The following is a 10,006-nucleotide window of genomic DNA, read 5'->3' as shown; positions in this document are numbered from 1 at the left end:
GTTTTTCTTGTTGCTACTAACAGTCATCGATTTGGGGGTTCCCCCTTGACTAATAAATTAAACTAAATGTTAAATTTAATTAAATGTTAAATGGTGTGACCCAAACCACTTACACCTGAACACCAGCAAGACCAAGGAGCTGGTGGTGGATTTTAGGAGGCCCAGGCCCCTTCATGGACCCCTGTGATCATCAGAGGTGACTGTGCAGAGGGTGCAGACCCATAAATACCTGGGAGTGCAGCTGGATGATAAACTGGATTGGACTGCCAATACTGATGATCTGTGCAAGAGAGGACAGAGACGACTATACTTCATTAGAAGACTGGCGTCCTTCAACATCTGCAATAAGATGCTGCAGATGTTCTACCAGACAGTTGTGATGAGCACACTCTTCTACGGTGGTGTGCTGGGAGGCAGCATAAAGAAGAGGGACAAACTGGTGAGGGAAGGCAGGCTCTATTGTAGGCACGGAGCTGGACAGTTTGACATCCGGTGGCAGGCGGCGGGGAGCTGAGCAGACTCCTGTCAATCATGGAGAATCCACTGCACAGGATCATCTCCAGACAGGAGTAGCAGCTTCAGAGACAGACTGCTGTCACCGTCCTGCTCCACTGACAGACTGAGGAGACCCAACACTCATGCGACTCTTCAGTTCCACGTAAACCGTAAACGTTAACATTACACAAAGTTATTGTCTGTCTGTTATACATTCATTGTTATCACTCTTTAATTTAATATTGTTTATTATCAGTATGCAGCTGCTGGAGTATGGGAATTTCCCCTTAAGGATTAATAAAGTATCTATGCTATCTATCAGTTAGGAGATTCATATCTATTAAGCTTCCGGTCCTCCCTGCGTGGATTTATCTAGTTCTATCGTATCTATCTATCTATCATCTAATAGTGCCCTATCTATGCTATCTATCTGGTCTATTCATTCTATCTATCTATCTAGTCTATCTATCTATCAATCATATAGTGGGTTGGCATCCTATTCATCTATCTATCCTATCTTGTGCTATCTATGGCTGGGATTGGCTCTATCAGATCCCGTGACTATCTATTCAGATTCATCTATCTATCATCTGGATCTATCAATCAATATAGTGCCTATCTATCTATCTATCTATCTATCTAGTGCCTATCTATCTATCTATCTATCTATCTATCTATCTATCTATCTATCTATCTATCTATCTATTTATCTGTCTATCTATCTATAAGGACATCAGTGGGAAACAAGCCAGGCAAGCAAAAAAGAGTCTGAGTCCACATCCGTGAAAGAGAGCCATTATCTGAGGTTTGTGTAACTGGTGTTGGCCCTCAACGCCCATATAAGGCTCTAAAAGACCCCGGTCTGGCAATACTGACAATTGTAAAGGATGGTGTTGTCTTTTTTAATTTCCAGACAAAGCCCCCAAAAGTCGGACTAGTATACAATGTGCAGATTTGAGACAAGGGGACCTCGGACTGGCTGAAGGCGTAGCTGCCCAATTATTTTAACTCCCATAGCTGATTTGAATGGGGAGTGGTGAAGAACATTCAGGGTCTTTTTTACTAAATCACTTCCTTTGGCTTCATTCCATAAAAACAGTCGTCTTGTTCAGCAGGACTTCAGGTTTTGCAAGTTGAAACAAGGTGCTTCAGATTCCCTTGTGTGACCCGTCAGTCTGTCATTTAAAACCTCCAGTCCAAACAGTGCAGTCTCGATATAAAATGGCACCAATTAGCCTCGACAAAGAAAGAAAACACAGTAAAAGTTTACAAGGAATGCAAGTCTGAAAACAAGGATATCAGAATATTTCTTCTAAATTGCAGTGGATATGAAAAGTGGATATTGTTCTGTGATCCAGTTTGAAATGCTTTTGACAAACCTGATTAAAATTGTTTTGAAATTGAAATCACAACCCAAAACCTAAAATAAAACTGCAATCCAAATGGCAGATAGTGAAAACCGCTGAATGTTAACAAAGCAGCCTCAAATCACTCATTAAATATTACAGCACTCAAAGCTTCTTCCCTTCAGCACAAGGAAGTCAGGCCAAATCTGCTGCTGTTGTGTAAGCAGAGCCTGATGGGAATTGTAGTCCAGTGTAAGTAGCACTGCTACCCATTTAGTAGTGAAATGAAGAACGATCAGGGGAAGGCTGGCATCATCGATCCAACCTATTAGATTGAGGCACATAGAGTCATGTGAAAAAGTAAGAGAACCCCAAGTAAATTGTGTGAATAAATGGCAGCCAAGCTAATTAGAGGTTAAATATGTAAAATCATAGCATCAATACACAGGTCTGCCCCCTTACGTGATACTGATCAGTCATATTGTCCAATCAGAGATGCTAGATAGAGGGCAAACCCCTTCATCAGGAGTGACATTGGGGCCTCGCACCAGTGACAGAAGCTGCAGCTTTCTTTTTGGATGCTAAATGTGGAATATACTTTTGCATAGCCTAAATGAACCGTATATTCTAGTCATTCTCAAGTAAGTTATGTTCTTATATATCATTTTCAAATGCTGACAAACTAGGCAATTCAAAGGAAACTTATAAAAATCCATCATGTCATAACCCACCTGCAACTGCAGGTGTGCTGCTTGTAGTCGGGACCGACCGCGACCGTAGTTAAGACAAAAAAAAAATGCATTTCTTTATTTTGTGTTATATTAGATCAATTATTATTTCTTGATCAACTGCTGAAAAGAATGCTGCTGTTTTATGGCAATTCAAACTTTTCTTTGCCGTTCCATAATGCGTCATTTATCATGCATCCCATCAGTTTCACACTTAAAGTCTCACACTTAAAGTCTACCAATATATTGCACCTTCCTCTGTGCTTTTACATCCCTGGTAGAATCTGATATTGGGACTGCTTAAATCTAACAAGTGTACGCATAACTATGGATTGTTGAAGCCCACCTTGAGTTAACGAAAAGCACTTGGCATTCCCGGAACTGACTGAACCTCAACTGGAAACTGGAAGACTCAAACAAGAGAGATTTACTGAGCTAATGGTCGATTTCAGAGGCACACTTCATGGAATACCTCCAGGTAAGACCTCATGAGTGTGTTATAAAACCTTAGCATTATCTCCTTAGACTTGTACTCTACATATCAGGGTGCAATACGGGTTTTTTGGGGGTAAAAAAAGCCCCAAAAAAGAAAAAAAGCCCTGGTTTTTTTTTTGGGAAAAAAAATTTTTTTGGGGGGTAGCCCCCCGGGTTTGTTTTTTAAAAGTAAAGCTTTTCCCGGGGCTCCCCCCCCCCGAAAAAGGGAAAAAAAAAATTTTTTGAAAAAAATTGAAGAGCCTTTTTTGAAATTTTAAAGGGGAAAAAGGGGGCCCCCAAAAAAAAAAAAAAAAAAAATTTTTTTTTTTTTTTGATTTCGAAATTTAAAACTAAAGGTAAAAAATTTAAAGGGGATAAAATTTGAAAAATTTTTCGAACTAATTAGGGGGATTAAAAAAATTTTCTTTTCTTTTAAAAAATTTTTGTCATTTTCCAAATTTTTTTTTGGGGGGAAAAACCCCTTTTGGGCTTGGGTTTCCCGTTTAAAATTTGGTTCTTTTTTGGATATGTAAAAACCCTTTCCCATAGCCTTAAAAGAAAACCATTTTTTTCATTTGTGTTTTATTTTTTTTTTATTTGGGTATTTTAAAAAGGGGAAAATAATTATTTAACCCATGAAGCATGGCTTGGCCCGGGCCCCAACAAACAAAGCTAAAAAAGTTTTCATTTGGGTTATTTGGGGAAAAATTTTTGTCCCTCAAAAGACCCAAGGAAAAATTAATTTCTTTTAGGAACCTCAACAGTTTCATAAGTACTTTTTTCCCCCTTTTTGGGGAATTTTAAAAGGGTGGGGAATGGGGGTTTTTTTCTTTTAAAAAACCTGGTTTTATTTTTAGAAAAAGGGAACTTCACACAATAAAACCTTTAAAAATTTGGGGCTAAAAGGGTTTTATAGTTTAAGGTTTTTTAAAATTTTGGAAATTTTTAGTAAAACTCATTGAAAAACCCCCCTTTATGTTAGTCACAAAAAGACATTTTCACCAAAAAATTTTAATTAATTTCAGGTTGATTTTTTTTCCAAGGGGCAAATTTTTTTAAAGGGCCCACAAAAATTCCGGGTAAAACCCTTTGAATGATTTAAAAAAAAAATTGTTGGGGATTTTAAAATTTGGTTTTTAAAATTTTGTTTTGGGTTTTAGAAAGTCCAACCCTTATTGAAATTTTTGGTACCATTTTAAAAAAGGCAGGGGGTTTTGCCCCGGGGGCCCCCCCTTTGGGGTGGGGGTTTTAACCCCCCTTGAACTTTTTTAGTTAAAAGTAAAATTTGAACCATTTTTTATTTGTGTTTTTTTTTGCCCAGGTTCTGAAATTTTGGTTTGTTCTGATGTTTCCCCGAAGGGGCCACCTAGGGGGGAAACTCCTTTTCCAGTATCTGGGGAAACCTCCCAGTCCCTGCTTATTGAAGGGGGTAAAAAAACCAGGGGAAATTATTTTGGGGGGCTAATTTTTTTGGAAATTAATTTTTTAGTTTCCCGGGGGTTCCCCTTGGGGGTTTTAATTTCCTTTTAATTTGTCCCGCCATTTTTAGTTAATTGATTGATTTTTTAATACCCTTCTATTTAAGTTCTATTTTAAAAATTTAGGTTTTCCCGGGGGTTTTTTGTTTTTTTTTTTATTCCCCCCCTTTTTGGGGGGTAAAGGTTTTTTGGTTTTTTCAAAAAACCCCGAGTCCCTGTTTTAAAATTTTGAATTGGGTTTTTTTTTTTTTTTTTGGTAAAAGGGGCCTGGGTTTCGGGACCAATCGCAGTACCCTTGGTTTTAATTGAGGGGACTTATTGTTTTTGGTTTTTAAGGTTTCACGCCCTTTAACCCTTTTGGACAAAAAAATAATTTTTTTTGAAGTAAAATGGCGGTTTGCTTCATTCCACTTTTATAATCCTGTGGTTAGTTTAACAGATTACAGTTTGAATTACATCAACATTTAGAATATTTTCTAGGCTTTATGTTGGCGTTGGGTGGTTACAGCAGTTTTTATGAATTTATTCATTCTAATAAAACTAGTGTGATCTTAGCAGACTTTGAGCCACAAAGAAGTGTTGGGGAACCAGAGGATCCCCATTTAATCCAAGGCTAGAGAGGGAAGATCTCTCCCAAATAAACAACACCTGAGGTGCTAAAACAAGAATAAAACGTAGTGCTTCTGAGTGATCCTTCTCAGTCGTGGTTAGTCAACAGAATGCCTCCTTCTGACCCTGGTTGGTTTTGATACCTGGAAGAGGCAGATCCTAACGAAGTGGACCTTAAAGTGATGTTTGAGGTTCCCGTGAACTGCCGATGGAAAGAGACATTGTGTTAAAGAGTGCGCCCCCTCTCTGCTCAGGGTGGAAGTGCTTACCTGTGTAGAGCCTCGAAGGTGCCTCCTAATCACGTGTGCCTGGTACGAGGAAAGATGGCTCAGAAACAACTATACACGGAATGTAGAGAAGAGAAAGTGAATGTGATTGCTGTCGTCATGTGAGCCATTACAACGGCAAGAACTTGGGAGCCATTATAAAGCTAAAGAACAGACCAACTTAGTCAAGGAACCCAGCAAAAATAGGAGCATTTGGATCAGAAAGGACTAAGCAAAAATACAATCTACTTATAAAAAAAATTCTCAGTTACTCATTTCCATACGTTTTACTTAGTTTGATGTCTTAGAACTGGGATTCCCAAACTCAGCTCTGGGGACCCTCGGTGGCTGCAGGTTTTTGTTCCAACAAGTTCTGTTTAAATTTGGACTCCTGGGTTAATTAAGAGAACTGTTATTTCCCAGGTTCTGTGTTTTGGGAATAATATAGAGGTCAGAGAACTATGTTTGGTTACAAAAGACAAATATTTATATATAGACATATATATATATATAATGTCGAGGATGCCAGGGCCCACGACCCGGCCGGGACGCCTTAGAGGACCAGAAGTGGGTGTGTGCCCATCTGGGATCACGTGGGGGCCGCCTTCCTGGTTGCATTGGGGGCCACGGGTTCAGGGAGTGGAAGCCCCACCCTGTAGGGGTTCTTGGTCACCGCCAGGAGGCGCCCCAATGCCTTGGGGACCCTGGACCTCAGCACTTCCGCCACACCAGGAAGTGCTGGGGAGAAGAGAAGCAGGGACACCCGGAGAGCTTCCGGGAGAACAGCCGGCACTTCCGCCACACTGGGGCGTGTCAGCGGTTAGTTTGCCGGGGAGCACCTGGAGCTCATCCGGATGTGGATAAAAGGGGCCGCCTCCCTTCATTCAGGGCAAGAGTCGGGAGTGGAGAGGACTGAGCTTGCTGGAGGAGGCAAGGAGGCAGCCTGAAGGTGAAGGAGGCATTGTGTGGCCAGGACTTTTGGGGACTTTGGGGGTTTTGTGGTGCACTTGTGTTACTTTTAATTGTAAATAAACGTGATTGTGGGTGACATGAACGTGTCTGCCTGTCTGTGTCCGGGTCAACCTCCACAATATATATATATATATATATATAGTGATAAAAGGTGCTATATTGCGCCCGACACATTCTCGCACTGAGGTACATGTAAAACACAATAAAGACTTTACTTTCTTCACTTGTTGGGCACGTCTTGCCCGTAATCCCCACAGGCACAGCACAGTCCAAATAAGCACACCTCTCTGGCACCACCACTCCTCCCAATCAGCCTTGTCCTCCTCTACCCGACTCTGGTCCCTGAGTGGTGTTCGCTGGCTCCTTTTATAGTTCACCCAGAAGTGCTCCAGGTGCTTGATCACCGAGTTCCGGCTGCACTTCCGGGTGTTATACATATGCTGCCCAAACACAGCACCCCCTGGCGGTGCCTGTGGAACCCAACAGGGCTTCACACAACTCCAATTCCCAGGAGGCCGTGTGGGAAACCAAGGCACAGTTCCACCCCGGGGGACAGCCATCAAGTGTCCAGGGGGAGGTATTGCAGTGTCCAGGCTGCTCCCCCTGAATATAGTGTGCAGGGGTGTCCTGGCTGGACATGGATGCCAGCTGCCTGCCACACTATGTACTAAGCAGTTATATGGAATTAATGTATTTTTTCTTGTTTGTAACAGTATATTCATCTTGATATTCAAGCTGTTTTTCCGGGTGTTCTAATTGTTTAGTGAATCCATTATTTTCTAATTAGTGGCTCTAATGCTAAAGTAGTTACAACCTTTCATGGTTCAGTGCCGTTTGTCGTGGTGTCTGCTCTGCTCATTTTTAATTGTCATTATTAAGACACGATGAAGGGAGCAAACTGCACAGAGAAAGAGCAAAACAGAATGAAAGCATCAAAAGTGAGTTAAGCATTTCAATCTCTAGCAAAAATAGAAATAATTCTAAATGTTTTATAAAGTTTTTTTAATGTAGAATAAGAGAAGAGAAAAATATATACCAGCTGATTAAATGAGATGAGCGTCATCCGTTGTTGTCACTGATTATGAATCGGGTCGAAACAAAACCCTGTAGCCACTGTGGGCCCCCAGGACCGAGTTTGAGAAGCCCTGCCTTAGAAGAATAAACTCTCACCTTCAATAGATGAAGTGCTTAAAGAAAAAATGTTTGTTCTTTATTCTACAAACAATTAAGCTTTTAGTTTTAAAAACAAACCTATATAAATTCTCTTTTCTGTTAAATGGTATTTGTATTACTCATATTATCCAAACAACACCATAAAAAAATGGACATCAGTGGCCGTTAAAGTGCTCTCATTCTATCAAAGCTGCATGTGATTTTTCATAAACGTATCCGTGTCAGAGGATCGCCTTCCGTGCTCACCCCTGGACAAGAGGGGGCGCCGTCACTAACAGTCTTGTTTTATTTTTCCCTCACAGCTTTGAGGAACCGCCCCTTTAGGGAAAACAGAGCCAAAGAAGCTCCACCCCTTTTGTGTCATCTGTTACAAAAGGGGGACATTCCTGGAAGGTGGCGTCCTATTTAGACCTGACCACGCTCGATATAAAGTCCCTAAGAATGTCACCAGAGCAGTTTAAAGACATCAAGCTGACAACTGCTGCGGTCACAGAGACATCAGTGTTTTGCGTTTTGATCTTTTTTGTTTGAATTAAATGGGTTTCCCAGCTGGCACTCCAACTCGCCTCACCGCACTCAGCCCCGCACATGGTGCACAGTGAGCACTGCGTGATTTTACAGTGGAGCCGGGAATGGCTTTTGTCATTGCTTATTGTGGAATTTTTTGTTTGCTCCACCTTGGAAGTTATTGTGCATGTCAAACTTAATCGTTTTGATAATGAATGTTGTTGTTAGTAATTTTGTTTCAGGAAAATGTGGTACATGTTTGATTGTATTATCAATTTATAAAAGAGCATTTGTTATGTTAAATACACTGAGTCTAGAAGAACAGCTGCCTTTTGTACTCCTAGATGTCTGCTGCCAGTGACGGTAGTTGAAGCTCCACACAATAGAAAAGGAAAGATGGTGGGCCTGTGTGGGGCTCACCAGATTATCTTTCCCATATGACTTTCTAGACTTGTGGCCCGCTGTTTCTTTACTTACATTCATTTTCAGCCGATGTCCTCTTCTCTGTCAGCCTCTCATTCTCAATAGTGCAGGACACAAACATGTCTCCTGTCACATTCACAGTCAGGACGCTGGTGACACTGTACAGACCCCTGCTGTCTCGGCTCAGTCTTGTGTCTACTCGTCTTGAGTCCTGAACTGGCTGTTTATTCACAGACCACTGGACCTTGGGAGCAGGAAATCCCCCAGTAGACACGCATGTGAAATAGGCTTCTTTATTCTTCAACATCGGTGCTGATTGTCCATAAACTACTGGGACAGAATAACTCTCTGGAAAGACAGAAACACATTAAATGGACTAAACCTGCTGCTGCTGCTTCAACACTCCACAGCCCCAGTTTAAGCCTCAATACGTACAATGGACTGGGAAACCGGCCTGGAGAGGCCTCAGTTTGGCTCACAGACACCCCACAATCCTTCACAATGACGCTTTACCAATTGACTTCAAATACTTTCACTGGATTTGTGTATGTTATACCTGACATGAGAACATTTCATTTTTATTTTCTTAAAAGGGGGCAGACAAGTAAGCAATTCATTGAACAGTTAAACATATGACATAATAAAATGTTAAGTAAATGTTCTTAACACTTACAACGTCTATCTAACTTTTGGACAAAATTCTCTAGTCAAGTTTTCAATGTCCTAATATTCACCACACTAACTGGTCAATCAGTCCATGTCTTTGTTGTTTTGTGTCTAAAGAAAAATGTCCCAATGTCTGTTCAAAATTCCCTCTTAAAAAGTTTCCATCTGTGTCTTCTTCAAACATTTTAAAATGACATCTGGGGTCCACTGAACTAAGACCCTTCATAAGTTTGTTAAGTTACTTTGTAATCACCATTTGCTTAAACCGCGGGTGTCGAACTCCAGTTCTGGAGGGCCGCAGTGGCTGCTGGTTTTCATTCTAACCATGTTAGTAATTAGTGAACCAGTTTTTGCTGCTAATTAACTTCTTTTGCCTTCGTTTAAATTAAGTTGACTTGTTGTCTTTTATTCCTTAATCAGCAGCCAAGTAATAAGGAGACACAAAACGAGCTGACACGTGACCAGCTCACCTGTGCACATCACACAATTTCTGAAAATATCTCAAATGAGGGTTAAACTTCCTTCAGTCCCTCCTCGTAGCTCAGAGCTCTCTGTCCCAGAATCAGCCGGGAGACCAAAACTGAGCACAGAGCTCCAGGTCAGGGACTGGACTTTGGTAAATAATTCCATTGGGTCACCTAAATCTGCATAAGGAATTTGCTGTGTAGAATGATTAGTTCTAATTCAACGCTTTTAGCCTCTATTTTAAAAAGTCTTATAAAAGCTGCTTTTTTTGGACCCCGTGATCATCAGAGGTGACTGTGTGAAGAGGGTGCAAACCTATAAATACTTGGGAGTGCAGCTGGATGATAAATTGGACTGGTCTGCCAATACTGATGTTCTGTGTAAGAAAGGTCAGAGCCGACTAT

At 41.0% G+C, this 10,006-nt stretch overlaps 1 protein-coding gene across 2 annotated transcripts in view; it reads right to left on the bottom strand.

The window, feature by feature from the left end:
• LOC120517183 (ICOS ligand-like) overlaps positions 1–10,006 on the bottom strand; it is a 90,384-nt gene that overhangs the window by 59,751 nt on the left and 20,627 nt on the right. For both annotated transcript variants that reach the window (XM_039739357.1, XM_039739354.1), the window contains exon 5: positions 8,526–8,819. In XM_039739357.1, coding sequence (XP_039595291.1) covers positions 8,526–8,819 — 294 coding nt within the window. The remainder of the gene's footprint in view (positions 1–8,525; positions 8,820–10,006) is intronic.

Source organism: Polypterus senegalus, chromosome 1 (assembly GCF_016835505.1).
Source record: "Polypterus senegalus isolate Bchr_013 chromosome 1, ASM1683550v1, whole genome shotgun sequence".
Lineage (NCBI taxonomy): Eukaryota > Metazoa > Chordata > Cladistia > Polypteriformes > Polypteridae > Polypterus > Polypterus senegalus.
The sequence above is the reverse complement of the archived record's forward strand: the minus strand, read 5'-3'. Positions and strand labels throughout refer to the sequence as shown.